Source organism: Heliangelus exortis, chromosome 2 (genome assembly GCF_036169615.1).
Source record: "Heliangelus exortis chromosome 2, bHelExo1.hap1, whole genome shotgun sequence".
Taxonomy (NCBI): domain Eukaryota; kingdom Metazoa; phylum Chordata; class Aves; order Apodiformes; family Trochilidae; genus Heliangelus; species Heliangelus exortis.
Window position 1 is genome coordinate 9,775,845 of NC_092423.1, and position 23,031 is coordinate 9,798,875.

At 37.4% G+C, this 23,031-nt stretch overlaps 1 protein-coding gene across 2 annotated transcripts in view; it reads left to right on the top strand.

Moving 5' to 3' along the window:
* Window positions 1-6,776: 6,776 nt before the first annotated feature.
* The window catches only part of DNAJB6 (DnaJ heat shock protein family (Hsp40) member B6), a 49,654-nt gene continuing 33,399 nt past the window's right edge, over window positions 6,777-23,031 (top strand). For both annotated transcript variants that reach the window (XM_071734750.1, XM_071734749.1), the window contains exons 1-6: window positions 6,777-6,904; window positions 7,210-7,319; window positions 9,896-9,955; window positions 10,317-10,427; window positions 21,474-21,605; window positions 22,477-22,618. In XM_071734750.1, coding sequence (XP_071590851.1) covers window positions 6,840-6,904; window positions 7,210-7,319; window positions 9,896-9,955; window positions 10,317-10,427; window positions 21,474-21,605; window positions 22,477-22,618 — 620 coding nt within the window. In that variant the 5' untranslated portion in view covers window positions 6,777-6,839. The remainder of the gene's footprint in view (window positions 6,905-7,209; window positions 7,320-9,895; window positions 9,956-10,316; window positions 10,428-21,473; window positions 21,606-22,476; window positions 22,619-23,031) is intronic.

Here is a 23,031-nt window from a genome sequence, read left to right on the forward strand (position 1 = left end):
TCTCTAAAGAACCTCAGCTGTGTCCTGGTAACATTGTCAACAGCTTTTCCTTGGACTTACTTATTGAAGGAGTGAAAGGATTAGTGAGAAATTACTTGGTTTAGTCAAAACTTGGATGATCTTGTATATGATGATTATTTACTCCAAGATAGCTTCATATTAAAACAGTTGTTCAATATATTAGTAGGTTTAAATTACGTATTTTTTGTTTTGAATGAAGTCATACATTTGAATGGGTATTAGTTATTTTTTAAGTTTAGATTTAATGAATAGATTTTATTTACTCTGCTTCTTTCTATTTGACTGCTAGGGAAGAAATAATGAATGCATATGAATTTCACTCCTACTGTTGCAGGCTTTCTATTTGTTCTGAATAAGAACTTAAATCTCACTGGTATTAGTGAGGACCCATCACTTAACAAGCATCTTACAGCTCGTGTGTTTAAATTTGAAGCAGTTTATAGCTACATTGCAACCAGATTTTGTTACAATTTTGCTAGTTCTTTTGATAAGACAAAAAAGAATTTTTTTTCTAAAGATGTAGTCTTTGTCTATGACAATTTGTCATTTTTGTTCTGAAAAAGAAATCGGTGTTTGCTTCATTTTAACATTTTTATTTACTGGTTGGTTTAAGTAAAATTATCTTCACTCCAAAAACTACTAAATAGGAAGTGTGCATAAACTTTTAAACTACTTTCTTTTCCCTGAAGGGTCATCTGTTTGCTTATGATTATTTGGCTGAAATTGCCTGGATCAAATCTTTGCCACTTGAGGTTTTCACTGGTTTTAATCAATTAATCAAACACAGATCATATACTTATTTTAAAATGAGTTAGGAACATTTTTACTCTGCATAAAATAGCCTTCTATGGTTAGTAGTAGGAGGGTGCCTGTGTTCCAGATTTGTATGATACAATTCCAAATTTGGGTACCTGAGTTGTGTTTTGGAAAAATGCCCCTTTGCTTTAAGGAGGGATCATGAGAAAGTACCCCTTGATTTAAGGCCCACTCACAGATAGGTAAGAAATAGAGGATCAAACAACAGTGTGAAGGTAGCCTGCACATGGATGTGCTTCCTTTCCCAGTTTGTGTTATCTAGTTTGCCCTTCTTTCACAGATAAAGGTTTTTTTGTTTTCTTCTATTTCCATTTTTGGTATATTAATAATTTTTTAATGGTTTCTTGTTGCCCTCTAAAGGCTTTCTATGTGCCACACAGTAATACGGGCAAGTCCTGTAGCTTCTGCCATAGTTCTAAAGTCTTGGCCTTCTTGGGGAGGAGAGGAATAGATAAGGTTCTTCCTAACATCTTGCCTTCGTGATTTGAGTGACCCTTGTACTCGTGCTTTTTTTGTTCTTTTTGTTTTGGTGGGTTTTTTTTTTTTTTGTTTGTTTTTTTTTCTTGGAGGGGGATGGTGTTGGATTTTTACTTATTTATTTATTTTTAATAGGATGTGGAGTACAAGGTAAAGCAGTCAGCCTGGCTACCTTTCCCCCTGTACTCTGAACTGCACCCTCTCATACATTAATCACTGTTCAAATGCATTCTGTTTTCTAAAAGAAACAGGATGTTTGCTGTAAACACCAGATTAAACTAAGCTTTTTGGAATGTTGGGTTTTATTAGATCCATCTCATGGGGATGCTGGGGTAGTAGTAATCCAGTGAGTATAAACATTGCTATTTAAGGACATTTTATTAACTTCAAATATATGGTAAATTTAATTTTTCATGAAGCAATATATTTTAGAACCTGTAAAGGTAAAGGGTGACATCTTGTCTAAGCTTAGGTAAGTAGAGGTTAAAAATACTGAGGTTTTAACATACCTTAGTCTGTATCCCACTATGCATGTATGAATGGCAAGAAAAATTTAATGCTGGTACATTGTTTAAATGTATTTGCCAGAAAAATTACAAATTTCCTACAGATTTGTTGTTCTGTATTATTATTGCACTCATCAGTTAAAGTGACTTTCAGTTCTTCAGCATTTTTCACTTTTATGAAGGGTTTTCTGGTATACAGTGTGGGTGTTTTTGTGTTAGCACTTGCACTGTGCTAGCACAGTGAACCTTTGCTAGGACAGCTAGGACGGCTCCTGCTCCCAGCTCAGTTCCATATGGCACGTCCAAGATATTGTTGCTAGGACTGACAAAGATCTCTTAATTTCATGTGGGATTTGGTCAAGGTTTTGGGCCTTGCATAGCTTCCTGTGTTGTACTACGTAAAGTTCATTTGGTTGTTGGCTGAGTGGTGTTCTGCTCTGAAGTTCTGGTGTGAGATTTGTTTCTGTTTAGGGTGTAGGATGACACCAGAGGCATCCTGTAACCAGCGTCTGTGTAAAGAAGGTGGACTCTTGAAGGCAGTGAGGGCTTCTTGAGCCACTGGTACAAATGTGTTTTGGAAGCCTTAGTGAATAGTTGGTGCTTTATGGTTGATCTGCATTTGTCCTTCTTTTAGACGGGTAACTTGGAGAGATACAAGCAAGTAATTACAGTTTGTAGATACAAGCAAGTAATTACAGTTTGTGAATTGCAGTTGAAATCCCCAACATACTATTTTGGAATAAAATTCTTGGAATGTGAAAAATAATATTTTTTTAATCATAGGTTGCAATTCCCAAAGATGCTCGAGTGTGTGCATCATCTCTTAACATACCAGACTCATATACAAATTGCTCAGTTGCTGTTGGGGAGGTCAGATGGAAGCTCAGGTTGAACTGGGATTTAGAACAGGGTATTCTTTCTGTGTTGCCAGCAGGATGCAATACTTCAGGTAGGTTTGTTAAAAACAGGCAGGCACTAGGAACTGGATAGCTCTGCACCTTGCACAGGATGTTGATGACTGGGTGTTCCTGAGAACTGCATGAATAAGGAATTGAAACTCCAGCTCTCTCTACCCAGGTGACTGCACTACTCGCTAAGCTTGAGCTATTCTGGCATCTTTCAGGACTCTTTGTGCTGCCCTCTTGCTTCACGGCCAGAAATAGATAACTTGTTCTGACCAGGCTGACGGCAAAGGTCGTGTGTGCGTGTCCCTTCCTGTCTGAATTCCCTCCCTCCTGATTTAAGAATTTGTTGTTTGGATGCCTTCCTCCCTTCTGTATTTGGTTTGAGATGCTGCTTTGTCATCCTTGTAAGTTCTGCATCTGATTACTTTTTTTTTTTCTTTATCATCTGATCTTACAGAAGTTTTTAACTCTACATATCTATCCTCTGTAATTCTTCCCCTGCCTTTTATGTAGCTGAGAACTTTGTTGTAAACAGTTTATGAGCTGTGTTTCAGAATAACTTAAACTGATCTGGCATTGGGCTGTGCTGTAATAGGCAGGTCCCAAGGCTGCTCATGTACTCCTGTCAGTTGTCTTGTGTTGGTACCAGCATTAGGGGCTGCTTCTTAGTGAGACAGAAGGTTCCTGATTTCTGTGGTGACTGCGAAGTCTGTAAGCTAGGGAAATGTTTAGTCCACATAAATGTGTGGATGTTTGATGTATTCCTGTTCCACAGGAGTACCTGATACCATCCTATAAACATGCAGCAGTTAGGGACACAAGTAACTGTAGGTTTTTGAAGGCAAACATGAAGACCATGAAACAATATCTTCTATCTGGGGTTTTTTTTGCTTGTTTTGTCTTCTGTCTTTTGACTTTGAAGATTCTCTGTGGTTAGGAATGGGAAAATAGGCTAATGTGGCCTGGCTTAGTTATGGCTTTGGAAAAAATCCAACCTCTTGAATGCTTAGTTAATGCTTTGCTTGTGTATCTGGAGATTGTTTGACAGATTTGGGGTTTTAAGAATATCTCGTTTTAGTTAGGAAATTTGAGTATTTTTGCACTTATTTTTGCAGGAAGATACATGGTTTGCTGCTTTGAAACATCTAGGCTTTTTCACCATGCAGATTAACATTTTAAAAAACTCCAGCAGTTTTATCCGATATTTTCTACTTTGTTCTAAGCTGATTGGTTTTGTGTGTTAATATTTTTTTTTTGTCATGGAAAGACTGGATGCAGAGGTCTTTCCTGGTTTGAGTGGTTTTTTGTTCTTTGTTGCTGTTTTCTTTTTCTTACTGGATGCTTAGCAAAAATCCATGTATTTTTTAAGGGGCTAAATATTAACTGATGCTGGTGTTTTTTTGTTTGTTTGTTGTTTTTTTTTTTTTACTTAAGCTACCAAAAAAAAAAAAAAAAGCTGCAGATTAATTTTCTTCATGTAAATATTGCTAAAAATATTTTGCACAAAAGGCAAAAGTTTCTTTGATACCTTAAGTTGTGCCAATGATATTTATGCTTGATGTTAACTAGCAGTTAGAAATAATGGTTATTGGATATGAGCTCCTCCTGTCATGTGAATATTACATCAGGAGAAGGAGAATATAAACATTTTTTTACTCTAGAGAGCTGCTGGTTTATTTTGATTACAAACTAAATAGCGAGTAAAGACTGAAGAGCACACTCACTAAAATATGGAATATGCAAGACCCAGTCATTCCTTTGAAACAAATGATTTTCTGGTCTCGGTGGAGTTGTTTTTAGATTCAGAGTAATCAAGTAAGGACTGGTCCTGTTGCCTTAGCACTTGTTTTTGGTCCTGACAAGAGACTTCTGTTATTTAGGTTATATTAATCTATGTTTTGAGTCTTAACTTAAAACACTGCAGCACTGTTTCTAAACAAGTTGCTTTTCTTACCTGCTTATTCCAGCTAGAAGCTTGAGTATTGAATTTTTGCTTTAACTGCATTGAGAAGGGTGCTCATGCAAGTCTTGAGTTTGCACCTAGCAGTGTGTTATGTGCTCTTATGTTGCTGTGGCTTCCTGCTGTTAGCTCACTGGTTATAGCCTAGTAACTCTTGTTAGGAGCAGCTCTGACTTGCACACATAAGCATGACTTGGACTAGATTTTTTCTTCTCCACCATCTGATTTCTTTCTGTAAACTATACGTTCTATATATGCTATTACTCAAAAGGTTTGGCTCTGTGGTTTGATAACACACTTATGCATGCTCCTCAGCAGTGTATTTATAGAGCTGTCCTAATCATTGCTTGGGAAACAGCAAAACTGGCATGACTAGTTAATAGCAGATATTCTGGGATATTTTTGGCAGTTTATGTGTTTACATGTTGAACCCTGGTATTACTATATTAGTATTGACATTCTTAATGTTCACTTTAATGCATGCCCCCAACTTCCCTTGGTGTTGCTCACAGTGTTAACAATACCCTTACTAACTTTTTCTGTGGAGATTTCTTCAAAGGGCAAAATCAATTAGAGGTTTGTTCACCTGCTACACTTTAATTCTGGAAATGTTTGTGGAACTGTATGGTTAACTAGATTGCAAAAACCACCTGAGTTTGAGACACAGCTCATCCTATGCATTTGTTTCTTTTAGTAGTTTGGAGGGGGCAGGTAGCATGGCAGAGTATCACTTGAACTGGTTTTGAGATTTGAGGAAATGTGTGCGCAGCCACATCCCTAATTCAGATTAATTCAGCTTTAATCTGCAACAGCAATGTATTTGAAGATGTAGCAATTTATTTTAAAAGGAAGTCTCTCTTGAATGTTTGTATCCCAGATGTTGAAAGGTGCATGTAGTGTATTAAAATAAATTAATTCTAGAATATTTCATTGGGCTTTATCATTCTTAATTATTTCAGCATTAGTGTGAAAGAACATGAAAATGAGATTTTTGCCAGGTCTGAAATGAAAAGTGCTGAGTGCCTTGGGATGAGAGTGGAGTGATTTCAGTGAGTTTCTGTTCTTGATGCACGGGACAAGGTGGTGTGACTAATCCATTACTGTATTGTCATGCTCTAAGTATATTTGAGTGACTTTGCCTGCAAGGATTTGATAACTCATTAAAAAGGTCAGTCTTGCCTTATCCATAAAACTTGAACCAGTTGGAAAGGTAGTTGAAAGTTTTGCCATAATGGAGGCTTCTTTCAGTGGTGGGGAGAAGAAGCCTTTGCATGAAGAATTGAAAACTATTGAATTTTTTAGCTTCTCTAATCTTAGTGGTCTTTTAGTGGAAATAAGAGTTAGTATAAATGTGTTCCTGTCAGTATTTAAATTGAGTAGGGTACTTTTTCTTGTAACTTGTAGGTTTCTCTGGACTCTTTTCTTTGACAACTTCACTCGCATATACTAAGAACACAAGGTGTCTCTGTCCTTGGAGTTGGTTGGTTTACCTTGCAGTTAGCCTGGCCATGCTTTATGTTGCTAAACACAAAGGAAATAAATGGAATTCAGTAGCTTTGGCAATATATGAATTTTATATCAACTTTGAGAACAGGAAAGGCTTATTGGAAACTGTAGTCTGCATTTTATATTTTTAAGAACTGCACATACATTATTTTTTTTTGAAGGTAGCATCTCGGTGCAAGTAATGTTTGAACAGTGGATGTGAAAGATGTGGCCCCTTGTTTATGATGATACGGGCTTAAGACATGACAGGTGTTAGAAATGACAAAGTGAACATGAATACGTAGTTTCTTTTACATTCAAAGTTATATCAAAATGGTGACATACTTCACATACTCTTCTTACTATACTGGTTAAATCTGGCTTTTCAAGCTGTTTCAGGAATCTGCTGTTTATTGTGTTTCAGTGGGATTAAAGAACAAAAAAAACCCAGAATCAAAGTAATTGATCTATCAACATAAAATGTTTTTATTTTTTGGTATATGGAACATTTAAATTTCTAAAGCTGTGCCCTTAGGTGAGGTTTGGTACTGGAATATACTAGGCTGCTACCTGCTTTCTATGTAGTAAGTAGCATTACTGGATAAACTTGTAATTTCTTGTTCTTACAGGACTTGAAAGATCATCTGTTAACAAGACAAATACTGAAACATGGTGGATTACTATGAAGTTCTGGGAGTGCAAAAGCATGCCTCAGCAGAAGATATTAAAAAAGCGTATGTATCCCTGGTATATATATGTTATGCATTTTAGGAACAAATATAATCCACATGTTCTGGAATCTCATTTTATTGTCAATACCAGAATAAGTAGAAGTCACATGAGTTGATATCTTTCCTAACAGAGACTTGCAGAATTTGTTGGTACTGGTCTAGAGACAAGTTAGGAAGAGGTGGGGAATTCTGAAATGCATTTACAGTATTTAAGGGCTCTTACAACTTGCTTGAACCATTTTCTGCTTACCTGTATAGCATATTTATTAGTTTCAGAGTAAAATATCCTTTGTTTTCCTTCCATTTAGGTACCGTAAACTGGCGTTAAAATGGCACCCTGATAAAAATCCAGACAATAAAGAAGAGGCAGAACAGCAATTTAAACAAGTAGCTGAGGCCTATGAAGTTTTGTCAGATGGTAGGTATTTTGAAAGAGCTCTCAAACTGCAGGTCTCTAGTCTTGATATCAGACTGAAAAAGCTGATGTGTCATGTTTTAAAGGAATGTTGTAACTTTGGGTTACCATCCAACTCAGCTACCTCCTTTTCAAAAGAAAAGAGAGAAAAAGAAGATTGCAGATAAGACAGAGTAAGCAGAAATTTTGAAACAAAAAATTAGGATCTTGTTGATCTACTTCTATCTCAGGATAGGCAGTGAAACCAGTTTCCTTCTAGAAATTGAAATCCTGGTTTCTAGGTCCTTTTCAGAAATTTGTGTGGAAATAACCTGTGAATACCAAGATTGATTTTATCTTAGGAAATAAAGCCAATGTTACCATCAGTGTGGGGGAATTACTGTATTAATCCAGTAGAAATCAGTCAACTGTGATACTGAGGACAGTGTTTATTTTGAGGTGGTCTGAAATGGTTTCTGAGCCTGACCCATGTGGTTCAGGAATTCACCTTAACAGTTCACCCACATCTTTGTGCTTGAATAGTATAATTAATTTTTGCTGGTGCAATGGCAAAAGCAGTCTGAACCACAAAGTGATGTAAGCCAGTTTGATTATTTTCCCCTATAATTGACTGCAGCTGTCTATATGCTATTTCTGAAGCGTCCTTGATTTCACCTGAGACCAGTGAGCATGGAAAAGCTATATTTAAAGCACCAGCAGCATCCAGATTACCTTTCACAATTTGGCCTGGTTTATCAAGCTGCAGTCTTGTAACACCCTGTTTCTTTCATCTCTTTTGATATTCAATTGACATGAGAGAAACATAATTTATGGGCAGTTCATTGTATACTTCTAGAGTAGTTTAAACTTCTAAAGCAAATTTTGGAGCAGGATAAAAATAGGATATTGATCTGGTTCTTACACAGATCATTAAGTTCTTCAGAAACAGTACAGTGCTAGAATATTAGAACATACTCAAAAATGTTGCTTGTTATTGGGTCTAGACTAAATCCTAAATTGCTGGTGTCTTAGCAGTCATTTGTGCAGCACAGGCATCTGCATCCTGAGCCCCATGGCTGAGAGACTGTCAGCTGCCCTGCAGACTTATTGACATTTTCTGACAGTATTACAGGCTTGAATGAAGACAGATTTTGGCAGGAGAATAGTTTTTAAGGGGTTGCATAAGCAAGGACTGTTACTGTTGGGTGATCATAGAACACACTTCCCTTGTGGTTTCAAGAATGCTGCGTTTTTCAAAATGAATTTTGGGCGGTGTGAACCCCCGGGTCTTCCTTGCTGTTTCCTGCTACTTCTGACACGTTGTCTGCCTTGCTGCTTTGGTCATGGTGGGCAGGTTAAGCTCCTTTCCTTAAAAATGACTCTCTAGAGAGGTAGTGTGGGTAATGTACTAAGCTTTGTTGGGTACAGGGGGATGTGTGTGTCAACCTGTTTCAACTTTCCATTATTTGTAGATTATGACCAGTATAGAAGACATTAATTCCTGTTAGTCAGGAGTATTTTATTTCTCAGCATCTATTTAAGATAATGCATGTTCTTTCAGTATTGCTACTTATATTTCAAAAACATCACCCAGTGAAGAGATTCCGGTACAAATAGCATGCTAGTACTATAAGGCTAAAATCAGGTTCCCTGACTGGTTTTGGCCTGATGCTTCCATAGCACTGTAAGCAAAGTAAGCTATCAAAGTAAGCTCTTCAGAGTCTCTTCTAGTACCATCAGTGCAATCTGATCTTCTGTAGTAATGCAGAGTTAATTTTTCTTTCCTTTCTCATGGAAAGTGGAAGACTGGTGTGCAGTGATATTAAGGATCTGTTCCATGTCATCTAAAATAATAGAAAGCAACCAGTTGGAGTCAAATTCTTCAATTACAATTATTTTAACATCACTTCATTCCCCTTTATTAGAAGGGTTTATAGTTAAAACGATGGGTTTTGCAGTCAATCATACAAGGCCTGTTCTTCTTTTATCATAACTCTTATCACAGTGGGCTTGGTCTTGTGCAATAAAAGGAAAAGAGGCAATGGTCATGGTTTGAAGGAAGAGAAATTCCAATTGGATAGAAGGAAGAAATGCTTACTTGGGAACTTCCAGGGAACTTCCAGAGATGCTGTGGAATCTTTATTTCTTGGAGACTGATGAGGTCAGGGCTTTATCCAGGCAAGTTTTGACCAGCTTCAAGATGAGAGTTTTTCGGAGGAGAGGGCTGAATGCCAGAGGTCCCTTACAACCTAAAAGCTTTCCATGGTACTTGTGTAGAGATTATTAAAAAGAATACTACAGTATTCTTTTTAAAGGCAAACTTCCTTTTAAACTTTGCCCTTATACCAGATTTTTTTCCTGATACAACAGAACCTGAGCTTCTGTGACTAAATGGTAATAAGTCTAAAGTTTAGTACCTGTTCTTTCAGAACCTCAATTGGTTTTGCAGTCCTCAACAAAAATGTTCACCAGTTACATGCCAGAACTTTCTTAAAATCACCTTTGAGAAGATATTTAGCTGAGAATATAATTACCTGGTTTTGTTTGTTCCAACTTCAGCGTGCCTTTTTACTAACATGATGTACAACTTCTTCTTGTAGCTAGAAAACGTGAAATCTATGACAGATATGGAAAAGAAGGCTTAATAAATGGAGGTGGAGGTATGTTGACAACTGTCAGTTCATTTTTTCTCTATTCTGATGTAAAGTAATTTTTGGCATCTTCCTTTCTAGGACAGGCATCTGGCTTGTACTAAGGCCTAAAGTGTAATCTTCTGAAAATGAAAATTACAATTGTCTTTACAATTTTTCTGGTTCTTGTAGATGGTATTACGTCTGGATACAGAGCAAAGAGAATTAATTATAATAAGTATTGTGTGTACTTAGCCTGAGTGATACCTGAGTAAAGAAATTTTACAAATGTGTTTATATTTTTAAATTACTGAAATTATTGAAATTTAAATTGAACTTTCCTCTTAGTAAGAGTATGTGAAGGTAATTGAAATTTAACTTTTTTTTGCAGGTGGAAATCATCATGATAATCCATTTGAATATGGATTTACATTCCGTAACCCAGAAGATGTCTTTAGGGAGTTTTTTGGTGGAAGGGACCCCTTTTCATTTGAATTCTTTGGTAAGTGATCTGCTGGCTTTAGTGTGTCTACTCAGAGTTAGTGCAGCTTTATTAGGAATATCTCTGAAAACTGGAGGTAAACAATTGGTATTCTCAATGTTTGTTTCTGACCTGTTTCTTCTTGGTCGATTTGATAGTACAGAGCAGATATGGCTTACAGTTCATGTTTTGTTGGAACTCTGTTCAAATAAATACTCAATGTAGTCTTGAGAAATTCTGAACTGGAGAGGGTAACTGTAACTGCTAAAACACAGCTATCAGTGTGAACTTGTATCATAGTAGGAATAATTTTCTTGTATCAAAGAACAGCTGCATATATGGTCTGGACACTTTCCCAAATTAATGTCAGGTTTGCTTGGGGGACAGAGCCCATAAAGGCTCAGATAACTGAAATAATTCTTGAGGCCTGGGTGTTTCATTTAGTCAAAGAAACCAATGTATGATAAAGCTGTCAAAGTAATAATTTCTCCATAGTACAGGTGGTCTTTTGGCTTGTTATATTGGTTGCTGTAGTGTACTGAAAGTCTTTCTAGAGGTGTTGAAGTTCTTACTCGGTCTCTCTGTGGATGTTCTATTGCACAAAAGGCTGGCCTGTAAAGCAAAACAGATCCTATGTTCAGTATTTAATTAGTGAAAGTATTAAGTCCCATATTGAAAATTTCAAGAAGTGTACTTGAAAACCAAAGGTGTCTTTCTATTCAATGGCTTGATTCTGATTAATCTCTATAATAATGTATGTAGCTACTTTAATATTTTAAAAGTAATTTTTTATCTTTGGCAGAATTAAGGGGCTAATTCAACTCAGATTTTAATTACATCTTCTTTAGTTTGCTCTTCAGGGATCATCAGTTGTTGAATGACATCTCAAAGATGGATTAGAAAAAGGGTTGAAGGGCTAGAGGTTGAATTCAGTAGAACATTAGTTGATTAATTAGATGAGTAGCTAGAGGAAGAATTTGGTTAGAGGTGAAGCAACATAACTTGAGCAGTTGGATCCAGTGGGAAATTAGTAGAAGTGGTAAAGGGTAGATTGCAGGAAACACCTAGCAAAGTATTGGTGAATGAAATGGGTTCTGAACTGGGAAGATACAGTTTCTTCACTGTCGTCTTCATGACCTCAACCATTTTGCAATTGAGTGGTAGAAAACCTAGAAAAATCTGAGCTAGATGTTGAGTAGGATGCTAATGAGGAGGAGTTGGGAGTGTTCAACTCTTCTGTGTATTTTTAAATTTAACATACTTTAGTACAGTTGGTTCTCAATCAAATTATCTTTACAGTAAATTGCATAGGTGAGGCATGTATTAGCTCCTGGGAGACTCATGTAGGCTGTGCTTTACTTGGATTGTATTTACTTCATCAGCATTAGTAAAAGATTTAACTTGTTTCCTCTCAAAATACCAGTGCTCATGGCTAACCCTAAAGCTGTGAAGTTACATTCCGCATGTTAAATAGTCATGGGATGAAAAAGAAACTGAGGTAACTTTTAGTTAAGTCCTCTTTTAGTATGTCAGATAGTGATAGGACTAGGGGCAGTGGTTTCAAGCTAGAGGAGGGTAGGTTTAGATTAGATATCAGGAAGAAGCTCTTCACCATGAGGGTGGTGGAATACTGGAAGAGATTGCCCAGAGAGGTCGTGGAAGCCCCATCCCTGAAAGTTTTTTAAGGCCAGGCTGGACAGGGCTCTGAGCCTGTCTGGTGGCCATCTGGTGGGAGATGTCCCTGCCTGTGGCAGGGGGGTTGGAACTAGGGGGGTTGGAACTAGATGATCTTACAGGTTCCTTCCAACTCCGAAAATTCTGTTGTTCTTTTGGATTCTGTGGAAAGAAGACTGTATAACATAGTGCCTAGAGCTGTCTAGCTTGCTGCCAGAGTTTCCCTGGGATATTGCAGCTGCTTTAGCTTTTCCTGTAAAGAAATAGTGATATGTCTTCCCTGTGAAACAGAGGACCTAAGAGCATACCTTTGCACTGACGACATCAAGGAATGCTTCCAAAACCAATCTCCCCTACTTAACACCCAAATTTATTTATTCAAAAGCTGGATATTTACTACATGTATTGATCACTGTCATTGTCAGCTTTAAGACATGAATAATATGGCACAAGCTCTGTTTCTTTCAGAGTAAGGTTCTGGCACTGTCAGCAGCATTATGTATACTGAAGTACATAAAAACAGTTTCAAAGCTGCCTCCACTTTATGTGGATAATTGCAGTGTCAGTCATCAGAACAAAACCTGTGATTCTGAGTGAAAGTTCTTGTAAAATGCCCTGGTCTTCTTTTGTTTTTTTTTTTTATTTTTTTTATTTGGGCTTCAAGATGCTTAGAACATTCTCTAATATGGAAAAGTGTAACTCGGCTTTTCCACAGCTTTAATAAAAAGTGTTTGCAATAATCTCTGCTTTGCACGAATGGTTAAGGTAGTGCAGCATGAAAATGTGGATGGTTTCAGCTGAATGTAGTGCATTTAATAATGCCAAAAGCAAGAGCAGAATCATGTGTATAGCATTAATATTTCTGTTGGTTCATTGTAGAATGTGCTGTGTTGAAACAGGTGGGAAAGCTTCTGTCCTGAAAAATAAGGAAATTTATCTTCTAAAAATGAGTTAACAAGTTGCTGAGTAATTTTCTGTGTAAGTAGTAACTTAAAGAGCTACTCAGGTTATAATTGGTTTCAAAAGCAGCAGAATAAGGACCAAGGTCATGCTTTCTAAAAATGCACCCTGATGGAATCAAAGATGAAATTGAATAAATACCATGAAATGTTTGCACCTCTTACAGTTTGACGTGGCCTGTAGTGAAGTGCACAGAAAACAGGTGGGACTCAAGATCCTGATTGCCACTTAATATGTAAATAGCATTCTGATGTGTAACCTGTGTATGTTTATGGATGTGAAAAATTTCTAAAATCATGCTATGAATTGAGTCTGTTAAGACAAACACGCCTGAGTCAAACTCCTGAGATATGTTGCACTGTGATTGCAGTTACAGAAAGTTTTCTTTATAAATATCTTTAGTCATCTCTAGGAAAGAGGAGAGCACATGAACGCTTCTGTGGTGATTTTCAACAAAAGTCCCTTCAGACTTTTCAATGAAATTTTATGATACTGTTGAAGACAACTCTGAATGCTTCCAAATGGAGCAAGGTCAATGTGTGCCGTGTGTTGCACTGGAATGAACTCACTTGCTCTCACTTGTTCATTGATTTGCAGGCAAACTCTTTGTAAAAATAAGGGTGCATGAAGGTTAGTACTTTTAAAAACTAAACTGGTAGTCTGACAGAAAGTTAACTTGTGAGACATGGGCTTGTGTTCTGTGACACCTGGTTACTACTCAGTTCAGATATGGCACTTGCCTTGATTCAGTTTCAAGGACACTTTTCTGCTGTATTTTAGCAGTTTGAAATGATAGAAGGATCCCAGTGTTACCACTGGTGGTGACTTCGTTTGAAGACTGCTGCTTCAAGCATTGTGAGGAGCAAAAATTCCTCACAGTTTTGATGTGTTTTGATATAGGCAAAAATGCTTGACTGTGATTCTAGGCTGTTAAACAATTGACTTGGTTTTGGTTTAGACACTTACCATATTGTTATTTCAAGAACAGGTTCTGTGTTGGAAGCTATTATCAGTGAGGAAGATAAGATTGGATACCAACATGAGCATAACATTACCTAAAAAGCAATTTAATAGTTCAAACAGCTCGTTAAGTCATCTTTTATGTACATTGAGCTTCACATACACATCTGGAGCCTTTTGAGATGAAACTCATGACCTACAGCTGACCAGAGTCCTCCATCCACAGAGAAAGCTCGACAGGATGTTGCAGGGAATCGCAGACAGTTTTAGATGCTTGTATGTCTAGTTGAGTGAATTCCACAAGGAACTATGCTTTTCTCCATAGTAGAATGTGCTGATACTGTGATGGGATAAATTGCTCCAGATGGATGCACCTCTGGAATTTTTCCACCAGAGGACTGTTTGCAGAGTCTCTTTCAACACAGATTATAATGCTTACGGTTTTGCTGTAGTTGCTAAACAGTCTGATATTCTCATTCTGTTCTTTCTGAGATGGTATTTTATGAATGTCTTAAATGGTTTTCTTAGGTTGTGAAGTAGAGTTCACACTGCATTTTAATTGAAATTTAATACCAGATGATGTGTATAAACTCCTACACATTCTGTAGAGTTTCACCTGAGAATTTTGGTTACCTGTTTTTTTGGGTATTTAAAAATCCATACTTTGGAGGCCAAAAGTAAAGTTTAACTTAACACCTTTATATAGCCAGCTAGGTACAAATGTTTATCACAGAGAATGTTAACTTGATAGTTTTATGCTATGTAGTTTGGTTCCATCAAACAACAGAACTACTGCAGATTGACTAATACCAATTACATAAAATGAAGTATGAGCATTCTGGAATAGTATAAGAAATTACTTCAAGCATGCAGGCTAAAGAGACTTCACCTGATAAGGAAGAGGAAACCTGTGTGCAGTAATCGTTGGAAACTATTTCACATTGTCTGTGTTTTAGGATGTTGTTTAAGAATGGAATAGCTTAATCAGGCTTTTTGTCTCAAGGACAGGAAGTTGTCCTGTGGGACAAATGTTTTGCTTAAGAGTCAGATCATGATGTTAATGTACATATAATCCCAGTTCTGATGATTATGATGTTAAGGTGTTCTAATGCAAAACGTTTGTAATTCAAATGGTTCTTAAACTGAAATAGAAGAAGTGGCTTTCAACTCAAGTTATCTTGTACAACATTGTCCTCTTTGTTATTAATCTTATTGTTGGCATGTATTTGCAGCTTTTGGTGCAATTTAAGAAGTGCTTGGAGATTTGCATGTGTGTTCATTGCTTTGTGAGACATGCACAGTTTTATTTGGGGAGCTAAACCAATATAGAGCTTTTGCTGCTGAAAGAGAGGCCTTGCTCCAAATTCTTATGTCTGTCTTAAAACTTGAATCTTTGACTCATGTTCCACTGTGAAGCTGTTGGGTAGCACACTGGCAAAAGAGAAAGGTAGTCTCAGGCATCCTACACCAGTTCAGGTTATTAGTCCCTAAGAAAATGGTTTTGTTCCAGGTTGTTTTCTTGGATGGCTGTCTGGTTAAAGTGGTCAGAGGACAAATGCTGAACATAACACAAGGAGACCATGTGGTACAATGGTAGTGGAAGATTCCTCCATTTTTAAGGTGTGCCTGAATATTTGGGTATAAATTTGATAAATAGGAAAATGGTGAATAGAGTTGGTCTTACTGTATTCCAGCATCTTAGTAGTTAGGATACAGATGTCATTCAAAGGTAATCTTCCAAGTGGATCTCTGCTATATATCATTAAAAAGACTTTCAGATGCTTTTGCTAGTAACCTTTCTTAAATAAGTGGGGAAAACATCTGTTTGGCATCTGATTCATGGACATGAGCAATTATAAAAGACAATGCTGAAACACTCTGGGCAGGTGAATCAGCAGTGCTTGCAACAGTCTCTTCTAAGTAACATCAACAGTGTGCTTAATCTGTAGTTAAGTAAGAAAATATTCCCATGCAAAAGTGCTTCCTTCTGTGGCTTATTCCTGTGGCATATCAGGTTCTGATGATAGGGGATTTTTTTGTGCCTTGGGTACCTTCCAGAAGTGCAGCCTGAGGCTCTGTGTTTATTTACTGCAAATTTGAATCTTTGAAACTTTTTTTGAATAGAAAACAAGTCAAATAATTCTATTTTTTTACATGTATGGTGTATCTATGGCCCTTGCAAATACATGTTATTCAGACCTGCATCTCATGCTCTCTTCTGGCTTAATCTGTAAAGTCACCTACAGAATGCTTTTAATAGGAAGAAATTATGGTGAGCAGGCAGCCTGCTCTGCCTTGTGGAAACACTGCAGACTCTAATCCTCACCACTGTTGAGTCTGACTGCCTCCTCATACAGGGGCTGAGCAGCCTTTCAATATGATTCTGTTCAGTGTGTTGGAGCAAGTGTCATCCTGCATCTGCAGTCCAGGTGTTTTCCAGCTTTTCCTTGGTGTCATGTTTTGACTGAGGTAATAATGTAGCTCTTATTGCAAAGAATAAATGAGAGAAAGTTCACTGGTTGGGCAAGGACTCCAGAGAGTGCTGACTGCACAGTGGTGCTTTTTTTACAGGATAATGTATCCTTCCAGTAGTGTCCCTATAGGGTTATTAAGGTCTCTGGCTATGCATGTGTATAAAAACATCTGCTGACCTGGCACAGTTTATCTCCACAATTGATTTTCTGGAGGTGAATTATGGCATTGCACTAGAATGCAGCCAGTTCTTTCATTAGGGATAGCATTGTTGAGGGACTAAATGCACCTTCCTGCACTGCTTTTGACCCTTGGGCTCTCCTTCCTGCTGTTTTCCTGTCATCAGCACAGTTGCTTTTTATTGGTCACACTGTGAGCTGTAGCAAAGAATTGATGTAGCTGAACTTGCTTGTATCTGGAGATGCTCTTTTCAGCTGATGAGTACCTGGATCTGTTCCCCAGGCAGCTGCCAGGGTGTGTTATGGTAGAAGTGGTTGGCATAGGAAATGTGGCACTTTCAATTTAATATAGGGTATTGTGATTTCAGCTAATGGCTTAAATTGACTTAATGAACTTAAGTTTAACTGAATTGTGGACTGTGTTGAAAGTAGATACTCTGAATTTTGCATCCTTTCTTTTCTTCCCCTATTATTGTATGGTGCTTTCTTGCCTGTTTTCTTAGATATGCCAGTCTTGCCAATACCAAGTCAGATAAGCTTGTGAATGCAACAGAAAGCTAACTGCTCAGTGTTCTCTTTTGAATTAATGAATTAATGCAACTTTTCATTTGGTTTCATGATCACAAGGCAGAAAAGGAGAGCAATAACACCTTTTTAGTAATACTGTGCAATTGGCTTATATTGCTGAAATGGAGAGAATCCTGGTTGTGTATTGAAGCTGAGGACTCCTGAATGTGGGGGAGATCATGACCAACCTTATTTTAATCTGCAGCAAGATACTTATTATAGTTGTTGTTATTTGGCTTGTTTAGAGGTTAAATTCTTTTCCTGTGACTGCAGATGAGCAAGGTAGGATTCTGTGGCTTGCAGTGATCAGGTTTAATGTTTTATCTAGAGGCACATGACAGTTGCTGCATCTGAATTAGCAAAGATTTTTCTAAAATAAATTCTTTTGCAAACATTGCCCCTACTGTAATTATTTTCAGATGATTTTTTTAGTGTATAATCTTTTATGTTGCTGGGGGTTTGGTGTTCTGAACTTCAGGGCAAGTTTTTTCTTCCTACTCAGTAACAGCAAGAGTCCTGATGTCCTATATTTTGTCTCTTTTTTGGTAAAAGGCTACCATGAATTCCTGGCTTAAGCATTAGCTTTTTCCACAAAAATTTCCAGACTTCTATATATTAGAAGTCTGCTGGCTTGCTTGAAATTTCTCTGAAGCTTCCAGGTTGTGTGTGTGTGTGTGTGTGTGTGTGTGTGTGTGTGTGTGTGTGTGTGTGTATAAAATATTTTCTTTTAAGAAAGGCCTTCACTTGTAGGTTTTTGTGTTTTTTTTTACTGCTTAGTTTTGTAGATTTGATATCTTTCTAACATTTAATAAGAAAATTACATGCATTGTAAGCAGCAAAATGACCACTGTATGAGGACTACTAATTAAAAAACTCAACAATGTGATGTTGTGATATTCACTGCATTTTAGCAGTTTGGAAAAAGCCATCTCTTTGGAAAGGTTACCATGCATGGAAGGGTTCTGCTAAATCACAAAAACAGACCTACCTGGCTGAAATGTTGATTTTTTGCTGACTGGGTCTATTAATCACCCTGATTTAGGGACTAAGAGCATAAGCAGGGTCTGTGTAGTTGTGAGTTTGCTATATTAATGTGTATTTGGTAGTGGATGCAACAGATGATAATGCAGAAGCCTCCTACTGCCTTTTCTCCTTAATATTTTAAATTTTTTTTTTTAATTTTTTTTTTTTTTTTTTTTTTTTTTTTTTTTTTTTTTTTTTTTTTTAATTTTTTTTTAAACTGCATACTGCAGCAGGATGGCTGTAAGGATACTAAGAAGTGTTGACTCAGGGAAGTCCTACCCATTTCCTGACTCTGCAGTCCATCTTGCTGAGCATTCTGCAGCCCACTGCAAAAGAGTGGTTCAAGTATCTCATGTACTGGAGAAAATAACTGGAAGAGCACTGGAGGATTATTAGCAGGGCTGCTACCAGGAATCACTGGAGGCTATAATATTTGCTAATACAGAGGGCTGACCTCTTTCTTTGGTGTGTAGGGTTGCCAGAGGCTAATAGGGCATGTCCAAAACTCTGTTAGAGACAATAATCCCTTTAAAAGCTGGGTTGGTAGCAGGGATCTGGGAGATTGTGTGAGCCTCCCTTAAAAACCTTTGCATTTCTGCTGCTGTTGTGCTGAGGACAAGAGACTTGCTTGCAGAACAGACTGATACTTTTAAAACCTCCAAGCTTACATGGTAGGTATTTTATTTTTATTCAAACTCCAGGTAACAAAAAATGGCCTATAAATAGAAAGCTTAACAGTGGGAGTAATGTAATATAGATGGTTTGTACACGTGAGTGAATGACCTTCATAACTAACTTGTGAGTCACTGTAGCGAGAATAAATTGGACTACAAAACAATTAACTGTTGTGGTTTGACTTGCTAGATGATAACGCTAGTCTGAAAAAAACCCAACAACAACAAAATGACCCTTTTTAAAAAACGGTGCTTGTTTTGGAAATAACAATTTTGGTGGTAGGTTGCCGTGTTTCCATGCTGAAGTGTTGGTTTAATTTCTGTTGTTCTAAAGGTTCTAGCAGGTTATATTTAGGACAATTTGCTCTACATTTAAAAAAAAAGCACAAAACAAAAAAAGAAATAACAAAATGTCTTTCTCTCTTGCTTGTCTAGTATTATTATTTGGTCTTGGGTTGTTTTTGTTCAATAACTGTGGAATCCAGGGGGAGGATAGGGCTATTTTTATTCTTCTTGGTGTTATTTGTCTTTGCTGATGAAAGTATCAGCCTGATCCTCAGCGGCTGCCTTCATTCACCATAAATACATTATGATGTTTCGCTTTCCTTAAGTAATTGCACATAAAGCCAGATGGTAATTGCTGTCTTTTTATTATCATATTGATTGCTTTAGTGTTGTCAAGATTGCATTAACTTGGATTCTGCTTGGATTCTTGAGATAATACCAGAGAGTAGAATAAATACTGCTTTTCTGAGCTTCGCTTTGCTTATGTGTAGTTCTGAACAGTCATGCAGAGTCCTTGCTTTCAAAGTTCTGTTGCTGCTGTCACCAGTTTCTGCATTTTTTCAACAAGAGCTTAGTATAAGCAATGTTTCAGACTTTTACCTTTCAATATTGAGACTCCACTTTAAAAACTTTGTAAAATGGTTGCTGCTCTTCAGTACCTGTTCTCAGAGAGCTGTGATTGCTTAAGGGAGTAATTGAAATTCAGTGCAAATACTGTGTTTATTGAGTATCTGCTACATGATGGCAATTTAATGTTGTTTTTTTGTTTTAAGAACATTGGTAAAAAGCACTTTCCAGCTAATAACTGTAATAACTATTTTTAAGGAAAATGTGATAAAGTAAATAAGGATTGTTTGTTTGTATAGGTGTCTGGTTCCCTACCCTCTTCTCTTCCACCTCCGCTCCCCCCCAAAGAAAAAAGACTATTGCCTTCTGATGCTGATGGAACAATAGCTGTTCTGAATGACATAACAGTTCCACTTAAATTTGAAATAGCATTTAAACATGACCCCATTTCTCTATTTCTGCTCTCTTCCTTCTGCTTGATACCTCTTTTTGGGACACTGTAAACCTCTGTACATGCATCAGAGTACACATTTGAAGTACCTAATGTGGCTAGTGATGAACAGTTGGAACACTTGAAGATTGAGTCATTAATCCCTGGCTGAAAGTTACCTGTCTGAAAGTTCCTTTTCAGGGACCTCATCATGGTGATGCACAATAAACCTTGAACAGAAATAAGCTAGACAGTTCAGTCCCTGTGTGCAGTATTTTGAGATTTGTTTAATATAAGTTATAGTAGTTTAATCTGTTTGTAGTGCTACTCTATTCTACATGTTGGAATATTATATTATTGTGACAACAATAAGTTCCTTAGGGGAATTTTGTGTGTAGAGGTCATGAGTATGCAGATCTGTCATAAGCTAACTAGCTGGACAAAGCTTCAAATAAATACTACTTGAAGTTTTTATCTTGCCTCCGTTATGACATACGAACATGCACTAGAAGTAATACTATTTCTGTAGATTGTGCCACTTCTATTATACTGAAGAACGTGTTTACAGAAGGTTTACTAGGTTTTAATATTAAATGGCTAAAATAAGAAAATCAATTACTTTTTTATAATTATTACTATAATTATAAAAAGAGACACAGAATTTAGTCCAAAGGGAGCCTAGGAGTTGCTTTCTTCGTGGGCTGATCAGTGCACCAGCATAAAATGTTTCTAAGGAGAATCATAGAATCATAGAATTGGCTGGGTTGGAAGGGACCTCAGAGATCATCAAGTCCAACCCTTGATCCACTACTGCTGCAGTTCCCAGCCCATGGCACTGAGTGCCACATCCAGTCTCTTTTTAAATATCTCCAGGGACGGAGAATCCACCACTTCCCTGGGCAGCCCATTCCAATGCTTGATCACCCTCTCAGTAAAAAAATACTTTCTAATGTCCAACCTAAACCTCCCCCAGCACAACTTGAGACCGTGCCCTCTTGTCTTGCTGAGGGTTGCCTGGGAAAAGAGACCAACCCTCACCTGGCTCCAATCTCCTTTCAGGGAGTTTCTGATGAGGTTTCCTCTGAGCCTCCTCTTCTCCAGGCTGAAGAGCCCCAGCTCCCTCAGCCTCTCCTCATAGGATTGAGGAAATTTATTATAGAAATTTATATTTATTATAGAAATTTATATATAGCAGGAAATTTATTTAATGAAGAAAAACTGATGAATGCAGAATCATTCAGTAATATTGACCTCTTAAATGTTTTTTGTTTTGTAGAAGACCCTTTTGAGGACTTCTTTGGGGGCAGGCGGGGTTCAAGGGGAAGCAGAAGCAGAGGTGGTGGATCATTTTTCTCTGCCTTTGCTGGATTCCCTGCTTTTGGAAGTGGCTTTTCTGCATTTGACACAGGTAAATATCACAGCATTTCTAAAGGAATACAGTTTTGGTTCACAAAGGATATCAATATAATAAGCAGATACATACTTCAGGATGTATTATTTCGTGAAATTCTGAATACTTCTTAAAAATTAAGGCTCTCTAGAGCCTGAATGTAAACAAAGCCATAGTTGAAATATTTGGTCTACCTGAAAGTAAACAGACTTGTAGGTAGCAAAACTTTGTGTTCTTAATTTTAGTGCTACAGTGTGGCTACTTGTAGCTTTAAGAGGCTTTTTTTGTCTGTTTGCTTTAAGGTGTTGGGGGTGTGATTGCTTTTATTTAAGGGCCTGAAAGCACAGTAGAAGAAATGTGTGCATAAAACCCATGGTACTGCTTAGAATCAATTTGGGGGTATTTAATTTGAATGCTGGCATCTTCTCAGAGGCTGTTGAGAGTTGCTGGTAGCCAGCATCCCTTCAAGTGTTAGGATTCTGTGTGTCAGCTGGCATGCTGGTGATACAAAACTCGTTCTGTCTTCTAACTCCAGACATCCCAACATCCACGTTTAAGCAGAAAACCAGGTTCACTAACACTGCTAGCTTTACTTTGCTTCATATGGTTGTTGAATTCAGCAGGCAGGCTTGAATACCCTTTCTTCAGGGGAGGAGCTGCCAGACAGTTTCTGAACAATGCTCTGCATTTGGAATTTGAACTCTGGGTCCATGTGGGAGAAACTGATGGGGCTGAAGCTGCGGTTCTGTTCTGCTGCTGGTGTTTAGTACCATGTAGACACTCATGCTGTGTTGATGCAGCCAAGGGTATCCTGAAGCTAGGCTGTAGTTTTAGCGGATAAGAAATGTGGAAAAAATATTTTTAGTCAAAATACCTTCATTTCCAATAGGTTTTTCTTCGTTTGGCTCATTGGGACATGGAGGCCTTACTTCATTCTCCTCCACGTCGTTCGGTGGCAGTGGGATGGGCAACTTCAAATCAGTATCAACCTCAACTAAAATAGTTAATGGCAGAAAAATTACTACAAAGAGGTAAGTGATATATTTGTATGGAACCATGTAAAGACATATGGCACAGATACCGGCATATAACCATATATACACATAAATATAATGATACATGCATATATTATCTATTTTTGCTTTTGATATTGTGGTTGTCTCATTACTTGGATTTCTCTGCTTAACAAAAGAACTGAGAAGTTTTGTTGGATTCTCCAACTTCCTGGTATTTTTTAAAGCTATAGCATGTGAAAATGGAAAAGATTGTTTTTGTCTAAATTGTTGATAGTCAAGGAAAGTTCAGATGGGTAAGACATTTTAGAACTGCCCTGATGAAAAATGAAGGTTGCAGAGGGTTTGCTGTTTAAAATGAACCTGGAAGTGAGAATTCTTCCAGGCCTTCAAAACCTCCTGTGTTAGTGATGCATCTTTTATCATGGTTC